The 18,811-nt window shown below is 40.4% G+C and overlaps 1 protein-coding gene across 3 annotated transcripts in view; it reads left to right on the top strand.

Moving 5' to 3' along the window:
* qser1.L (glutamine and serine rich 1 L homeolog) overlaps positions 1–18,811 on the top strand; it is a 48,163-nt gene that overhangs the window by 13,984 nt on the left and 15,368 nt on the right. For 2 of the 3 annotated variants that reach the window (XM_018257445.2, XM_018257443.2), the window contains exons 2-5: positions 10,157–10,269; positions 12,885–13,046; positions 13,944–14,033; positions 14,859–18,431. In XM_018257445.2, coding sequence (XP_018112934.1) covers positions 10,157–10,269; positions 12,885–13,046; positions 13,944–14,033; positions 14,859–18,431 — 3,938 coding nt within the window. The remainder of the gene's footprint in view (positions 1–10,156; positions 10,270–12,884; positions 13,047–13,943; positions 14,034–14,858; positions 18,432–18,811) is intronic. The other variant, XM_018257446.2, reaches the window with a different exon arrangement.

Below are 18,811 nucleotides of genomic sequence, written 5' to 3'. Positions count from 1 at the left end.
ACTCCTTTTTTTCTGATCACGTCTACTTCCGATGATGTCACTTCCAGTTTACAATGACAGCACTTCCTGATTCTTGATGGTCAGCGGGTCACGGGTCCGGGTTTGGGATAAGGTACTTGCGGGTAGGGTCGGGTATCGGGTCCAAGCGGGTAAGAATGCGGGTCCGGGTTGCGGGTACGGGTCGGGTTCGGGTCCCAAAAAATGGACCCGCGCAGGACTCTAGTGTGTGTGTGTAGCAATCAGTAGCAGAACAGGACTGTAGCAATTGGGGTGCCTGGAGAATGTTTCTGATTTTACAACAATCTTTACAACTTTGTTTTACTTTTATCATAAACAAAAAGGTTTTCTGCTACAGAGCAGCTCAGGGTTACATAGTTCACCCAGGCATTGAAATTAGGTGGATGGCAAGTGAATCATACCCACTTTTAAATCTACCTACCGGTATTCTTTTGTGTTTAAGCCAGAATTATTGCAGTTTTCCTTTTATTTGTGCGAATGAATGTCCTGTGTTTTATATTTTCCTTGCTCAGATATACCCATTTCTACTAGAATTTATAGATACAGGTATGGGATCCGTTATCCAGAAACCCGTTATCCAGAAAGCTTCAAATTACGGAAAGGGCGTGATAGTAACTTTTTTTTTGGGACTTTTCAGTGATTTAGATTTTTTTTTCAGTATCTCTCTGGCTTGGAATGTAAGCTGGTATCTGGTTGTTTGGGGGGGGGGGTATTTACCCTAACAACCAGGTATCCCTTTGTAATCAATATGGAAGATGCATAGCAGAGTGCCGTAAAAGAAGAAACTTTAAGATTTTTATTATCATTAATAAAATTGTTGCCTAGCTATCAATCTTTTTATTTTTTTTATGTATTTTAGTTGTTGGGGTCACTGACCCGCCGGCAACCAGGTAGTATTTTGAGCTGCAGCCTGGAATGGGAAGGAAGCTATTTAAAAAAAAATAATAATACAATGTTACTGTATCTCAAGTAAATCTAGAAGGAACTGGAACACATTATTCATGCAAGTCAAAAGCACGCAGAAAGAGAAAATTTGGGTACTTTTTAGCCAGATAAAGAACACCCTGTATAATATAAGTGTGGGACATTAGAGAACTTTATGGGAAGTGAAGACAGACTGATAAGGATGTAATAAGATACTGCACCAATCAAAATGCCCAATGTTCATTAGGTCTTCGTGAGTATTTATTATCTTCTCTGGGTCCTTTAATGGGTTTCGGCTGTTAGGTTTATTTATGTATTTGCACATCCCCTTTGCCTGTCCACATAACAGATACATTTGGTTTGTTACATTTTTTTTTTTTTTACTTTGTAAGAGATTTATATTTTATTATGGCTTTTTGCAAGATCTACGGCGAGTTTAATGATTTATTCAGCTTTAATTACCAGTGTTGGAAGACAGAAGTAAAGCAGAAGCATTACTGTAAATTGCCTGCAGACATTAGGAGGATGTTTAGGTAGAACAAACAAAAGGACAAACTATTCTGCATTTCAGATGTGTGGTGATAGCGTTGTGCGTTTGTGCTTGGGGACGTGTGCAAAAGCCCCACGTTTCATACAGCACTTTTTCCAAAACACCTTCACATCTTTGTGTTTCTGCAAATAATGTAAATGTGGAATGGGCACTGATCTGTAGTGAATATGTACAGTGGTGTGAAAAACTATTTGCCCCCTTCCTGATTTCTTATTCTTTTGCATGTTTGTCTCACAAAATGTTTCTGATCATCAAACACATTTAACTATTAGTCAAAGATAACACAAGTAAAAACAAAATGCAGTTTTTAAATGAGGGTTTTTATTATTTAGGGAGAAAAGAAATCCAAACCTGTGTGAAAAAGTAATTGCCCCCTGAACCTAATAACTGGTTGGGCCACCCTTAGCAGCAATAACTGCAATCAAGCGTTTGCGATAACTTGCAACGAGTCTTTTACAGCGCTCTGGAGGAATTTTGGCCCACTCATCTTTGCAGAATTGTTGTAATTCAGCTTTATTTGAGGGTTTTCTAGCATGAACCGCCTTTTTAAGGTCATGCCACAACATCTCAATAGGATTCAGGTCAGGACTTTGACTAGGCCACTCCAAAGTCTTCATTTTGTTTTTCTTCAGCCATTCAGAGGTGGATTTGCTGGTGTGTTTTGGGTCATTGTCCTGCTGCAGCACCCAAGATCGCTTCAGCTTGAGTTGACGAACAGATGGTCGGACATTCTCCTTCAGGATTTTTTGGTAGACCGTAGAATTCATGGTTCCATCTATCACAGCAAGTCTTCCAGGTCCTGAAGCAGCAAAACAACCCCAGACCATCACACTACCACCACCATATTTTACTGTTGGTATGATGTTCTTTTTCTGAAATGCTGTGTTACTTTTACGCCAGATGTAACGGGACGCGCACCTTCCAAAAAGTTCAACTTTTGTCTCGTCGGTCCACAAGGTATTTTCCCAAAAGTCTTGGCAATCATTGAGATGTTTTTTAGCAAAATTGAGACGAGCCTTAATGTTCTTTTTGCTTAAAAGTGGTTTGCGCCTTGGAAATGTGCCATGCAGGCCGTTTTTGCCCAGTCTCTTTCTTATGGTGGAGTCGTGAACACTGACCTTAATTGAGGCAAGTGAGGCCTGCAGTTCTTTAGATGTTGTCCTGGGGTCTTTTGTGGCCTCTCGGATGAGTTGTCTCTGCGCTCTTGGGGTCATTTTGGTCGGCCGGCCACTCCTGGGAAGGTTCACCACTGTTCCATGTTTTTGCCATTTGTGGATAATGGCTCTCACTGTGGTTAGCTGGAGTCCCAAAGCTTTAGAAATGGCTTTATAACCTTTGAAATTGAACTCAGGTGTGATAAACCACAGTTAAGTTATTTTTTAACAAGGGGGACAATCACTTTTTCACACAGGCCCATGTAGATTTGGAGTTTTTTTTCTCCCTTAATAACGTAAACCTTCATTTAAAAACTGCATTTTGTGTTCAATTATGTTATCTTTGACTAATAGTTAACGGTTTTTGATGAGCAGAAACATTTAAGTGTGACAAACATGCAAAAGAATAAGAAATCAGGAAGGGGCAAATAGTTTTTCACACCACTGTATGCGATCACTTCTCTTATTTACAACAGTAGCTTTTGAAGTCTTTATTATCTTTTTCCCCGGCCACGTTCCAGCTATGGGAAAGGACAAAGAGCAAGCCTAATCTTTAAAGGAGTTTGTTCACCTTTAGTACATTGTTTTTTTTTTTTTATTTTTATTATTTGTGGTTTTTGAGTTATTTAGCATTTTATCCAGCAGCTCTGCAGTTTCTGCAAGCTGGTTGCTAGAGTCGGAATTGACCTAGCAACCATACATTGATTTGAATATGAATTGGAAAGGGCCTGAATAGAAAGATGCAAATTCAAACATTCTCAATATCCATGATTTTTAGTTAAATTTTTTTTACATCATATTAAAATCACAAAAACCCCACATGAGCTTAATGCATTTCATGCTTACCCAGCACTTAGTCATAGGCAATCCCCTATGAATACTGAAAAGAAAGATGACTAATAAAAAGTAGCAATAACAATAAATGTGTAGCCTTATGGTCCATTAGTTTTTATATGGGGTCAGTGACCCCCTATTTGAAAGCTGAAAAGAGTCAGAAGAAGAAGGCAAATAAATAAAAAAACTATAGAAAATAAATAATGAAACCCAATTGGAAAGTTGCTTGGAACTGGCCATTCTATAACATACTAAAAGTGTCATGGCACACGCTCCGATTCTGAGAGATTAGTCGCCTGGTGACAAATCTCTTCTTCGGGGTGACTAATCTCCGTAAATCCCCAGCGAGATGGCGCATAGTTTTCCAAAGTCGCCCGAGGTTTCCTCGTGAGGCAACTTCGGGTGTCTTTGGAAAACAAAGCACTCCGGCTGCCATCCCGCTGGGCGACTAATCTCCCCGAACTGAGCGTGTGCCCTGACCCTAAAGGTGAACCACCATCAGTCAAGTTAACTTTTAGCGCTGTGTGTTATATAAAATATTTTAAGGTGGGCATAGACATAACCATTATGATCTTCCTTGGAAACAATTTTTCCAAGAAAGATTGCTCGTTTCAATACACACGTGTAGAGCTGAATCGTCAGATATATAGAGAGAATCAATAGAATTCTACCTGTATCTGGCGATTTAGCACTAACAGTGGCTGATGTTTGGGTCCCTTCAAACACACCGATCAAAATTTTCCATCCAGCCCGATCGACGAGCCGACCGATATCCAAGTCTTCTGCTGATATCGGTCAGCTCTTTTCCCACCATACACACCTCGAATAACGTATGCGAATTTGTTTCGTACGATATTATCTGTGCGTCTATGGCCACCTTTAGACTAGAGTCAGAGGATCCTCACCCAAGGCTGGTGGCACACGGGCAGATTAGTCGATAAATCTTTGCTACTGCGGGCGACTAATCTCCCTGAAAAAAGCGAATTGCCGGATGGCATGCATGTTGCTTTGGTTTTCCGAAATCGCCTGAAGTTTTCTCTTGATGCAACTTCAGAAAACCGAAGCAACACATTTCGGGGAGATTAGTCACTCGCAGTAGCGAAGATTTATCATTTGACTACTCTTTTCCCCGTGTGCCACCACCCTAAGGGGGTTCTCCACAGGTAGAGAATCCGCTGTCCTGCTGCTCCCCATGGTTTTCTAACTGTGGGCGGGTTTCGGTGCGAAATGCAAAATGTTTGGTTTCGTGCCGAAATCTGCTGCATCTGCCTGCACCCGAGTGAAACAATGCTTCTTGGTGCAGGAAAATTGGGAGCAGAAGCACAATCGGGCAGCAGATTCACAGCCTGCAGAGAAACGCAATAAAAGTCCGAGATTGTGAGTGCGCAATATATTGTGATACTCAATCTGGAAACTGCTGCACAAAAAAGTTTCAGCAATCCATGTATTATAGAACCAAATCCGATGGCATAGACTGTAGCAATTGTGCTAAATCCTTATCATTTATTGAGATCTTCACACAACGTTTTAGAGGTACAACCTCCTTTCTCAAGTGTTCAAGTAGAAGGAGGTTGTACCTCCGAAACATTATGTGAAGATCTCAATAAAACATACAAGCTGTTGTATGCAATATCTTTTTATCGAAACCTACATTGTTTGGGGGGTATTGTTTTCCTTTAAAGCAGCATTTGTTTAACTCCTGGTTGAATGTATATTGCAAAGTTGCTTAGAATTCTGTTTTTTTTTTTTTTTTTTTTTGGGGGTTGACTTGTCCTGTAAAAAGGAGGCAGTGTTCAAAAAGTCACTTACGCCACTGACTGGTCGCTAGGGTATGTTATATCATAGCAACCATATAGTTCCTGAACCTCCAAACTAGAGAGCTGCTGAAAAAAAGCTAAATAATTCCTAGACTATAAAAAAAAATGAAGACAAATTGCAATCAGTCATACTTAAAGTTGATTTTAAAATCGTTAAAACTTTAAAAGTCATTCCCCCAACCGCAGTGGGTGCATTTTGCTTATGGATTGTACATTTTCTTTGTTGCAGGCCCCAGACACACTGGTATTGATAAAACATTAGTACTTGCATTTAAACTCTAAAGTTCAATTGACTTTTAATGTGTTCCAGACAATGGTATTATGAGACCATATAATCGATTTTATTCTTATACCAGCTAATATTCCCCTGTATTATATTTGTAAAGAACTGCACAGTTTTCCATTGTAATTTGGGTGATTTCACTGCTGAATCACAACTCAATACTGGCAGAGCAACTGCACTGTGAGAACTGCCCAAGGCTTGCAAATTCCGCACATTGATTTGGGTGAGATAATTGAGAAATTCAAGCTAGTCTCTCCCTCATCTCAAGAGAATATTCTGTCATGATTTTTATGATGACGTTTTTATTTCTAAATGACACTGTTAACACTGCAAATAATTCACTCTACCATATTAAATTTAATTCCTGAACCAACAAGTGTATTTAGTTGTAATATTGGTGTGTAGGTGCATCTCAGGTCATTTTGCCTGGTCATGTGCTTTCAGAAAGAGCCAGCACTTTAGGATGGAACTGCTTTCTGGCAGCCTGTTGTTTCTCCTACTCAATGTAACTGAATGTGTCGCAGTGGGACCTGGATTTTACTATTAAAGGACCAGTAACATCAATTTTTAAAAAATTTACTTTTTAATCGCTAAGTCTTTATTAAGAAATAATTTACCGGTGATCCATTTTGCAACGCTCGATTTCTCCTCCCAGCCTTCCTTATAGGAGATAGCCAGGGAGGAGAAATCGAGCACTGCATGATGGATCATTGCTGTGTCGCATTTTCTGAAGAAGAGCGCAAGCAGAGTTTCGGTAAGTTATTTCTTAATAAAGACTTTTCGATCTAAAAGTTTAATTTGTCTTTGTGTTTTTTGTTTTTTTTCGTTCTATACCAACGAATTAAAAAAAAATAAATTTGATGTTACTGTTCCTTTAATAGTAAAATCCAGGTCCCACTGTGGCTTCTTCATTTACATTGAGTAGGAAAAACAATAAACTGCCAGAAAGGAGTTCCATCCTAAAGTGCTGGCTCTTTTTAAAAGCACTTAGTGATTTAAAAGCTTCATTTGTCTTTGTGTTTTTTTTTCTTTCGTTCTATACTTATGAATTTTTTTTAAAAACATTGTTACTGGTCCTTTTAAGTGCTAAGTCACATGACTGGGGGCAGCTAGGAAACTTACAATATGTCTAGCCCCATGTCAGATTTCAAAATATAAAGAAATTGATTTGCCATTTTGAGAAACTAAAGGTGGCCATACATGGGCCGATAAAAGCTGCCGACAGACAGTCTGTGTATGGGGCCCCCGACGGGCTTCCCCGATCGAGATCTGGCCGAAAGTCGGACAGATCTCGATCGGATTGGACTAAAAATCCCCTCGGATCGCGGACGCATCTGTTCGTTGATGCGGTCCCGTGATCCGACCTCCCGTAAAGCCACCGTTAGGATCCGATTGTTGGGCCCTAGGGCCCATGATCGGATCAGCCCGATATTGCCCACCTCAAGGTGGGCATATCGGGGAGAGATCCACTCGTTTGGCAACATCGTCAAACGAGCGGATCTCTCCGTGTATGGCCTCCTTTATTTCATTGCAGAATTCTTCTGGAATAGCACTATTAACTGATGCGTTTTGAAAAAAACGTTTTTTCCCATGACAATATCTCTAAGTTTTTTTGCAACCAACCGCAACCGTTTATTTTTTTCAGTATCTCTGCTGTGTATTAAGTCCCTCCCCCTTCCTCTGGGATTTGTAGTTCAGCAAAATGTGGACTGCATCAGGTTGGAGGTGTGTACATGTATTCATCTCTGGCATGTGCTATCAGACTGCACCGGAAGCTCCGTCTCGCCACCACTGCAATTCATTTGCATTTTCAGAAACATCTCATTAATTCTATTCTCGTCTCAGAACGTGGCAATATAATTAGAATGAGCAGCTAGCGAGGCCTGCCAGTGCCAATGGAAACCTTGAACTTCTCTACTTCTAGGCCGGGATATAAGAAGCAGATTCTCAGTAACCTTTATGATCATCTGTGGTTGGATTTGGAAGAACTGTTGCCCCAATTAAAATGTAATTTAACTGGATTTGTCTCTCTGAATGAGAAATGGTTTACATTTGCGTGCAAACTGTGTGCTACACACACACACACACACACACACACACACACACACACACACACACACACACACACACACACACACACACACACACACACACACACACACACACACACACACACACACACACATACATACACACATACACACACACATACATACACACATATATACACACATATATACACACATATATACACACATATATACACACATACATGATGGGACCTGTTATCCAGAATGCTTGGGACCTGGCGTTTGCTGATTAACTGATCTTTCCATAATTTGGATCTTCATAACTTAAAGGATTTGTTCACCTTTGAGTTAACATTTAGTATGATGTAGAGAGTGCTATTCTGAGATAATATGCTGTGGTTTTCATTATTTGTGGTTTTTGAATTATTTAGCTTTTTATTCAGCAGTTCTCCAGTTTGCAGTTTCAGCCATCTGGTTGCTAGGTATCCTAGTAACCATTCACTGATTTTAATAAGAGACTGCAATATGAATATGGGAATACCTGAATAGAAAGGAGTAATAAAAAAAGATCAATAATAGAACATTTGTAGCTTTACAGAGCATTTGTTTTTAGATGGGGTCAGTGACCCCCATTTGAAAACTGGAAAGAATCGGAAGAAAATGGCAGATAATCAAAAAATTATAAAAAAAATAATGAAGACCAATTGAAAATTTGCTTAGAATTGGCAATTCTACAACATACTAAAAGTAAGAACCACCCCTTTAAGTCTACTAGAAATTCATTTAAACATGAAATAAACCCAATAGGCTGGTTTTGCCTCCAATAAGGATTAATTAGATCTTAGTTGGGATCAAGTACAAGTTACTGTTTTATTATTACAGAGAAAAGGGAAATTGTTTAAACATTTCAAAATTATTTCAATAAAATGTAGTCTATGGGAGATGACCGTTATGTAATTTGGAGCTTTTTAGATAAATGGTTTCCGGATAAGGGATCCCATACGTGTGCGTACATTGAGAATAGAAAGAAACCTCAAAATGTGAAATGCTGGAAGAGAAAGCCGATAGCTAGAGCAGCCAGCATTTTCCTTGCTCTGCTTATAGATGTATATTTACTAAAGGTGTCATTATAAGCCACCACTAATATATAAATGACAAGCTGGTTACGTTTGTTTGAATGTTCCCTTGAGGCGTAATAGGTCCCACCTTATTTACCTGTGAAGCATCTTGGCCTAATGATATTTCCATAGCAAAGCAGTGACGTTCATTCCTTTTATTCATGACTCTCTCATGACTTTATGGCCCTCCACAATCCTTTCCAGAGAGCTTTTCTGTAACTATATAAAACTCGATTCATGTTTTTCTCCGAAAAAAAACTTTCAAGAAGGCTACAAACAACTCCAAATTGATCCCAGGACGAGTCCCGTTTTCGTGGCGAATAGTCAGTTTCAAGTTCTTAAAAGGCTATAGTATGATAAATCTCAAAATTGAATTCGAATTTTTAAAAGAACACTGATCAAATTTTAACAATTACCTAGTTGAATGACTGTTTTGGCCATAAATAAAAACCTAGAAAATTCGAAATTCGACCCTTGATAAATTGCGTTAAAGTTTACTTTAAGATGAACCACCCCTTTAATCTCACTCTCCATATGGAGAGAGGGGCAAGTTGCAGTTATTTATGGGGTGACACCAGCTCTAAATAACGATAATGAGAACCTTCCGACTTCACATGTAGGGCTGGAAATGGATTGGCCTCCCTTAGAAGCTACTTATACGATTACAGCTGCAGGCTAAATTACCTGTTTGTTTACCTTGCCTGTCTTTCGTAATAGTTTGTTATGTGCGTTGTTTGCTTACCCTTTATTTCTGTAGCACCACACAATTGTTTTCCTTTCACGTCGCCCCTGGCTTAGCAGACCTTACAGTTTAGGGTCAGGGCACACGGCCAGATTCGAGGAGATTGGTCGCCCAGCAACAAATCTCCTTCTTCAGGGCGACTAATCTCCCAAAACTGCCTCCCCGCCGGCTACAATCTAATTCGCCGGCAGGAATGGCACTTGGAGTGCTTTGTTTTCCGAAGTTGCCTCAAAAGGACACTTCGGACGACTTCGGAAAATGAATCGCTCATCCTGCTGGCGATTTACATTCTAACTGGCGGGAGGCAGTTCGGGGAGATTAGTCGCCCCTAAGAAGAGGAGATTTGTCGCCGGGCGACTAATCTCCCCGAATCTGCCCGTGTGCCCTGACTCTTAAATTCCCTTGACATCCGTTTCATAAAAAAGGCAACTTGCCTGTTCTTGATCTAAAACAAAGATCTCTGGTGGGGAGCAAAAGCATTCGTAAACTGAACTGCCACCCACAAAACTGCCAATGGTAGAACCCAGTAGGTATAGCACTGTGTTCTGTACACAAGTTTTCTTTAAGTTTGAAGGCAATAGCAGAATGACGATAATGATCAAATATGGGACTGCAGAAGTCCTCTGAGGCTTTAAAATGTTAAGTAGTACGTTTAACAAATATTTACTTTATTTTTGTTTCTTTAGCTTGAGTTATGGAGCGGGACATCCTACCCATTCAGAAACGGAGCTTCTGCACAGACAGACCTACGCAGCCGCCCATCAGCTCCCTGGATACGCAACCACACACCATCCCACAGGTACGTCTATGTGATTAAAGGTGTTTATTCCAGAAACTTTTGTTTTAAGCAGTGTTTCTTCTTGGTATGCCTGGTGGATGTACAGGTATGGGATTCAATATCCGGAAACCCGTTATCCAGAAAGCTCCGAATTACGGAAAGGCTGTCTCCCATAGACTCCATTATAATCAAATAATCCAAATGTTTCCAATTGATTCCCTTTTTTCTGTATTATAATACAGCAGCAGCTTGTACTTGATCCCAACTAATTAATCCTTATTGGAAGCAAAACCAGCCTATTGGGTTTATTGTTTACATCATTTTCTAGTAGTTAAGGTATGAAGATCCAAATTACGGAAAGATTTGTTTGGATAAAAACCAAGCAATCCATCGGTACTTTTGTAATAAGAAAATAAAGCTGCTGTTCCTTTTTTTTTTTTTTTTCATTAAAGGTGTATTTGGTGCCTCTGGTGTTTGAGTCTGGCAGCTCAATAATTCTGGTTAGAGTCCTGCAACGGGTCAGGTACCCGCGGGTTACCCGCAAAAAAAAGCGGGCACCCTGCAGAATGAGGGGAGGATTTTCAGGTGCAGGTTTAGCCGCGGGTCAGGTTGTGGGTCTCGTCTAAATTCCATTTTCTAATTTCATGTAATATTGCGGGTTGCGGGCCTGGTTGCGGATAAGGCAGTTGTGAGTCCAGGTCGGGTAGCGGATCTAAGTGGGAAAATATGTGGGTTGCGGTTTAGGCTGCAGGTTCGAGTTGGGTCCAGGTCTTAGAAATTGGTTCCACGCATGCAGGAACTACATAACCCACAATGCATTGCACTCTGATATTCTGTTCCTTATTGAAATCACATGTGCAGCGACCCCCCCCCCCCAGAGCTGCTTTTAGAAGGTGACAAATTACACTTTTTTTTTAATTATTATTAACATGTATTTATATAGCACCAACATATTTTGCAGGGCTGTAGCAGTTTACGCTTCAATATTAGAAAATCAATCACACATAGAAAATAGCAAGTAATTGGGAAAAGTCTGGTGAACTATCTGAAATCAACTGAACTGAAAAAAGTGTTGGTAGGTGAACAACCCCTTTAAAAGAACACTAATTCAGTACTAGACCTATTTATTTTTTTTCAAATTTGTGTATATGAATAATTCATAGGCATTAGCCATGCAAACACTTTTTCATAAACGGCTGTTTTGCATCTTCAGATGCAGAATATTGTAGCTCTATTGCGGAAGCAGAAAAACTAGGCACTTGCTTTATAATAAAAAATCTGTGGCGCTGCTTTATTCATTTTGTTTTCAACCCCTTTGAAGTGATAAATATCTGTTTGCATGTGGAGCAGGTGAGTGGCATGTTAAGGAAATGCGTGGGTTTTACTCTTTCACTTGATAGTTATTCACGAAAATATAGCATTAAAGGGATCCTGTCATTGTAAAACATGTTTTTTTCAAAACGCATCCGTTAATAGTGCTACTCCAGCAGAACTCTGCACTGAAATCCATTTCTCAAAAGAGCAAACAGATTTTTTTATATTCAATTTTGAAATCTGACATGGGGCTAGACATTTTGTCAATTTCCCAGCTGCCCCTGGTCATGTGACTTGTGCCTGCACTTTAGGAGAGAGATGCTTTCTGGCAGGCTGCTGTTTTTCCTTCTCAATGTAACTGAATGTGTCTCAGTGAGACATGGGTTTTTTACTATTGAGTGTTGTTCTTAGATCTACCAGGCAGCTGTTATCTTGTGTTAGGGAGCTGGGGGGGTGAAGGGAGGGGGGTGATATCACTCCAACTTGCAGTACAGCAGTAAAGAGTGATTGAAGTTTATCAGAGCACAAGTCACATGACTTGGGGTAGCTGGGAAATTGACAATATGTCTAGCCCCATGTCAGATTTCAAAATTGAATATAAAAAAATCTGTTTGCTCTTTTGAGAAATGGATTTCAGTGCAGAATTCTGCTGGAGCAGCGCTATTAACTGATTCATTTTGGAAAAAAATTTTTCCCATGACAGTATCCCTTTAAGAACTTCAGATGCAATATATCGCTACATTCACTGTATACATCAGAACAGTGGGTATATTTTAATAATATAATACACAAAAGCCATAAGTATCCTGTAAATAATATCCTTATAAACAGTGACTAGAGATGTCCTCAGTTAAAACGGTGAGTAGTCATTTTTAAAAAAAGGAATTTTCAAAACTCTGATGAATGGAATCAACCCGAAACTCAAATCGAATTTGATTCAAATTTAAAAAACTCGAGTTTTTCTCTGAAAAAAAACTTGAATGTCAGGCTGCAAACCACTCCAAATTGATACCTGGACCTCTCCCATTGACTCGGACAGCAAATTTGGCAGGTTTTAGGTGGTGAATAGTTGAATTTGAGTTCTTAAAGGGCCAGAGTATGATAAATATCGAAAATCAATTGCAATTTTTAAACAAAAAAAAACTCCCTAGTCAAATTTGACCGTTTTGACCATAACAAAACGTGAAAATTCGACCCTTGATAAATCAGTCCCTCAGTGTAAGCCTTTTTCATATTGCTATGCTTCAGTTTTGTATTGTGTGCATTCCAATTTGTTTTTTTTTGTTTTTTTGCAAGAATAAATATTTTTTGTTTGGCTTTAGGTCTGTCTGGGATCTTTGACACGAGCCTCCACATGGCTGGCAGTAACACTACAGAAACATCGGTGATGAATTTCCTCTCGGCAATCGAGTCCCGGACAGCCCAGGCAGCTTCATCAGGGACAACCCTCCTGCCACAGTTTAGGGCTCCATCTTGGCAAACTGGTATGAAACGTATGACGTGATCACTGTGTTTGTGCTCTTTCATATAAATAATGTCAGAGCAATTGACTTTCCCAAAAAAACACAATATAGTAGTCCTTTTAAACCTAAAAACCCATCATTCTAAAGATGGTCTTACACGGGCAGATTTAATTAAGCTGACAATTCGGGTCCTTTAGACAGAATCGGCAGCTTATCTGCCTTAGGGTAATTAAAAGTGTTCAGAGCTCCTTAAACTAAACCCTGCAAGTGAAAGTGGCTAAAAATGGCATATTTTATATAGTGAACTTATTGCACCAGCCTAAAGTTTCAGCTTGTCAATAGCAGCAATGATCCAGGACTTCAAACTTGTCACAGGGGGTCACCATCTTGGAAAGGGTCTGTGACACTCACATGCTCAGTGGGCTCTGAGCAGCTGTTGAGAAGCTAAGCTTAGGGCTCGTCACTAATTATCCAGCAGAAAATGAGCTTCCCCTGTAATATAAGCTGATGCTACAGGGCTGATAATAATAAATAATAATGATAATTACTACATGGCAGCACAGAAACCAGTGCAACTAGCATCAGAATTTAATAATCCGCCTTATATTGTAGCATTTATATTCTTTTTTTACTGTATATTGAGTGGGTCCCTAAGATCAGTAAGTGACAGCAGCACAGAGCATGTGCAGTGAATCAGCAGAAAAGAAGATGGGGAGCTACTGGGGCATCTTTGGAGATATAAATCTTTACTGCTAAAGGGCTGTGGTTGACTTGGGCTGATACAGAAGCACAAAACATAATGTACAACATTTCTAGCTACTTCTTTAGTTAAGCTTTAATTCTCCTTTAAATTGTATTATGTGGACAGCCCTTGTAGTTCCGTAATTTTAAATCCCTTTAATCCCTGAAATGCCATAGGTTTTAGACTGAACAACAGCGACAAGGAGGTGCCAGCATTTCAGAGCTATACATTCTATGATCAGGTTGCAGCCACTGCTGATTATCAGGGTAAAGCATTCTTTCCTTTTACTAGGCCCTATTCTTTCTTTTCGTTGCTATGGGTGCAACACAGCATTTCCACAACTGCTATAAAACCACCGTCTGAGAAAAGACCAGTATTTCATATCATGCATGCCACTACTTTTATTATTAATTCAAATAATCACAGTTTTTTTTTAAAGGGGTTTAGTATGATGTAGAGAGTGATGGTTTTCATTTTTTATTTGTGGTTTTGAGATTTTAAGCTTTTTATTCAGCACCTTAGCAACCAGATGGCTGAAATTGCAAATTCCCCTAGCAACCATGCATTTATTTGAATAAGGGACTGGAATGTGAATTGGAGAGGCCTGAATAGAAAGACAAGTATTAAAACGTAGCAATAACAATACATTTGTATACTTACAAAGCATTTGTTTATTAGATGGGGTCAGTGACCCCCATTTGAAAGAAGGAAGGACCAATTAAAAAGTTGCTTAGAATAGACCATACTAAAAGTTTACTTAATGGTGAACCACCCCTTTTATTATTCTTCTAGTGAAGGTATATCACATTAAACATTTCCCCCTCACATCCACTCATTAATTATATCACATTTTAACATTTCGCCTCACATATACTCACTATTTCTATATACAATACAAGCAATAAGCTACCTGCTTTACTTATACATATGTTGGATTTTGTACTGGAGCACCTGGAAAGTTTTTCTTTGGATTGCATATATAGACATATGTGATGCAGTATATGTGTTATGTATTCTTGTACTATTTTCTTCACAATGATGCATCTTATTTGACCATAAAAAGATTCTGACTTTGCTCTTACTCTTTCCAGGCATGCATTCCTCGACAGCAACCGAACTGTTTGTCACTGGAGCTTTGCAAACGTCTGGAACATTTCCTACATCTGCCCTTACAGCGTATCAGCACCCGAACACATTTAGCTCGAGAAACTTTGCTACCACCCCATCCCTTGCCCTTCAAGATGGAACTTTCAGTGCTGCTACAAACGGCCTGCTTTCCCCCCATGATCCCCTGCTGCAGATTAAAACATCACAAACACCAACTGCTTTGACTTTTGAACGTATTGGCGGTGCTGTTTTAAGTACCAGCATTCCGCAATCTTCAACATATCGCTCAGCCCAGGAGTCTGCTCCCCATCTCTTGCAGCCTCAGTTTAGCTTGTTGCCTACAGCTCTTGGAGGGACTCAGCAGCCTGCACAGCCATACAGCACATCAGTCTTTACAGGTTCTACCGCCTCCATTGAAAGAGCACTTCAGAGGGAATGTAGTGTTATTAAACACCATCAGAGGCCTTCCAGTACACAGTCAGTTCAGGCACAGCTATCTGGTGCTCAGCATTCCTTACCTAATTATTTAACGAGCCTAAGTGGAGTGTCATTGCAGGACGCATCCAGACAGGCATCACTTTTGTGCACTCCACTAGGTCTTACTCAGGTGAGCAATGGTGGGCCGGTACAGAAGACCTCTCAAGTTTCATTGGAATTATCCCAGTCATATCCATCAGTCATACCATCTCCTGGCTACCCTCCATCTTCTACAAAATCAAAAAACTGCCCTACAAAGGCACCCCCAAGGTCCTCAAAACCTCCTAAATCCCAGAGTGTAGTGTCTCCTGAGCAGACGCAAAGCTACACCAAGTCTTCACAGAACCAGAGTTCTGTCAATTCAAGCCAAGCACAAGCTTTCTCCACAGCACAGCTACCCAGTCTTCTTTCTGTAAGCCAATCTCCCATTTATGTTTCAACACAGTCACCAAATTTGCCATCTGCCAGTCAATCACAAGTCTTTTCTACAATCAAAACGGAAAAGCTGCCTCCATTGTATAAACCACTGATTGCATTTTCTAGCCAATCGCAAACCATAACCTCTGGCAGCCAGACACTAAGTTACCCATCCGATCAGTCACTTTCCATTTCTTCAGTGTCAAGTGAGACATATTCTGATCAAACAAGAGATTTGTCTTCAGCTAATCAGTCACAAAGTTATTCTTCCAATAACTCTCAGGGTTTAACTTCAGTTAGTCAGTCGCAAGTTATCTATTCATCTCAGTCACAGGTGATGTCCCCAGTAAGCCCCTCCAACAGCTATACTTCAGGACAAAACCTAACACTGGCATCACCTTCCCTTCCATTTTCTGCTTCCTCACGTGGACAGAACTTGTCCGCTTCAAGTCCAACCCAAAATTTCATTTCTATGCATCCAACGCCAAATACGCAAGATCCAACCTCTCCGCAGTCTCAAAAGTTTTTGCCAAGCGTTCAGCCCTCATCCTTTGCATCTCCTCCACACTCGCAAGCCATGCAGAATAGTAGAACTACAGCTGACTCCAAATCCTATGTAAAACGGAAATCCGACACCAACCTGTATGCTTCTGCAAAACAAGAAGAGAAATTCCAAATACAGGACTTGCAGGCTTTACAGCAGACTACTTTAGAAACTGCTACCCCTGGTCTTGGCGAAGGTGAGCTAAATACCCATGAAACGGCCTACAGTGTTTCAAAGGCTGATGACCGATATTCTCAGAGTGTTATCAAAAGCAATTCTAGGATGGAGGAGCAGGTTCTCAGCCTGCAAGGAACTAAAAAAGAGGAATGCTTGATAAGTCCTGTTGGCCATATGTCCCAGCATGTTAGCCATCTAAATAATTCTGTTAGTCATGATGGGAAAAAGAATACAGACTTAATACAATCCACACAAGTAAGTGCTAAAGACCTGAGTCAGCATAATATGCTGCAAAAAGTTCTAGACACAAAGATGCAGGAGCAGCCAAGCACGTCCCCACAACTACAGGCTGCCATGAGGCATTCTCAGCATCTTCAGCTTCTGGATTCAGGATGCGATTTGCAGATGTTTCAACAGTCTATTTTGCAGTCAAACATGGGGCAAACAAAGCCCTCTACGCAAATGCAGCAAATTCAGAGCCCACCCCAAGTAGCACATGCGTTTCTTCAAATGGACGGGCAAATAATTCAGAGCAATGGAGCCCAGGCTCAGCAGTCTCTTCACGCCCAAGGTTCAGAAGTAATAAAAATGGACACATCTGATGGCAAACATTTGCAGCAGCACTTGCACACAAAAGATCATTTCAGTCAGAGAGGCCGACTGGACTCCAAGAATCAGTTTGACTCTCTAAATCCAATGTGTTTCTCCGAGTCCATGCTGCTCAGCGATGAAAGGAACTTTTTGTCTCACGTTGATGATATATTAGCAGCTACGGCTGCTCAAGAATTTGCCAAGTCTTCTAATGAAGAAAATCTGTCAGTCAAAAACCAAGACGCTAAATCTCGATTTCAGTCTCTAAATGTTAGACACATGTCCCCGACCTTTGCACCCCCAAAGCCACAAAACATGAATAGCCTTTCCTTAAATGGTAGCCAAACCGCAATAAACCTCTCAACCGTTTCTACCGCTCAGACCAAAAATGTAAGTCTTGATCAAACACGTATTCAGCCAATGGAACAAGACCTGCAGAGCGGAATGGTTTCACCGGTACCCGGGGCGAACCAGGAAGATCATGAAAAGAATTCAGAGAAAATCAAGACGCAGTCAAGCGTTAATCAGGAACCAAAGGAAGGGGGGAATATACCAGAGGAGGTCAGGGATGCACAGTTTCTTTCCAATAACAAAACCCTTAGTGAGGAGAATACGACACCTGAAGGGGATTTCATTATGGGCGGTGATGAAAACACGGCTCTTGGCCAAGTTCCAAGTCAGCATTTATCCAAAATAGATCCTCAGGCAGGGGGCAGTTCCACTAGCCAAATGGAAGAAGACTGCCCAGATCTCTCCCAAGATGGCCTTCAAAAGGGAAAAGACAAAATGCCAATAAAACAATTCACGGAAGATGAAAATGCAAATCTCAAGCAAATAAAGCGAAACATGCCCTTAAAGAGGCCCGTCAGCAAGGGCCCAGATGTGCCAGGTGTGCAATATTCCTCTCACGTTTCCGAGGGTTATTACGATTCATACCAGCACCAGGAGAGGATGAGGCAAAAAATTAAGGAAGTCGAGGAGAAACAGCCTGAAGTAAAGTCTGGATTTATTGCGTCGTTCTTAGACTTTTTAAAAACTGGACCAAAGCAGCAGTTTTCTGCTCCTGCAGTTCGTGTGCCCGGTCGCGTTCGAAGGCCATGCACCCCAGTAATAAGGCCACCATGCCCTGGCCCTCTTCCTCAGCAATCTGCAGCAGGTGCTCCGGTGCCCGACAGTGGCAACACAAGCTCTCCTAAAAAGGCAGAGGAGGATTTGAAGAAGAACCTGGAGACACTGCCTTCCTTTTCTTCTGATGAAGATGATGCCAATGTGGGCAATAATGACCTCCAGAAGAGCATATCCACGGCACTCTCTGCTTTGGATGAGAACTCTGAAAAAAGGCTCAAAACTGGTAAAAGTTACATACTTTGTTTTGTTGTGTAAGTGGGATTTAGGATTTGACCATTAAGGGGCAGATTTATTATGGGTCGAATTTAAAATTGGAATTTTCACATTTTTTTTATGGTCAAAACTGTCAAATTCAACTAGGGAATTATCCAAACTGGATTCAAATGTTTTTTTAAAAAAAAATGAATTCGACAACTAAAACCTGCCGAATTACTGTACAAGTCAATGGTAGAGGTGCAGTGATCAATTTGGGCTTGTTTGTAGCCTTCCTCACATTTAGTTTAGTTTTTTTTTTGTTTTTTCCAGAGAAAAAATTCTAATCGAGCCGAATTTGATTCTGTAAAATTCTTCCGAGTTTTACATATTCGATTTTATTAGTAAATT

The sequence above is a fragment of the Xenopus laevis genome, chromosome 4L (genome assembly GCF_017654675.1).
Source record: "Xenopus laevis strain J_2021 chromosome 4L, Xenopus_laevis_v10.1, whole genome shotgun sequence".
Taxonomy (NCBI): Eukaryota; Metazoa; Chordata; class Amphibia; order Anura; family Pipidae; genus Xenopus; species Xenopus laevis.
This window is presented reverse-complemented; position numbering and strand designations above follow the sequence as displayed.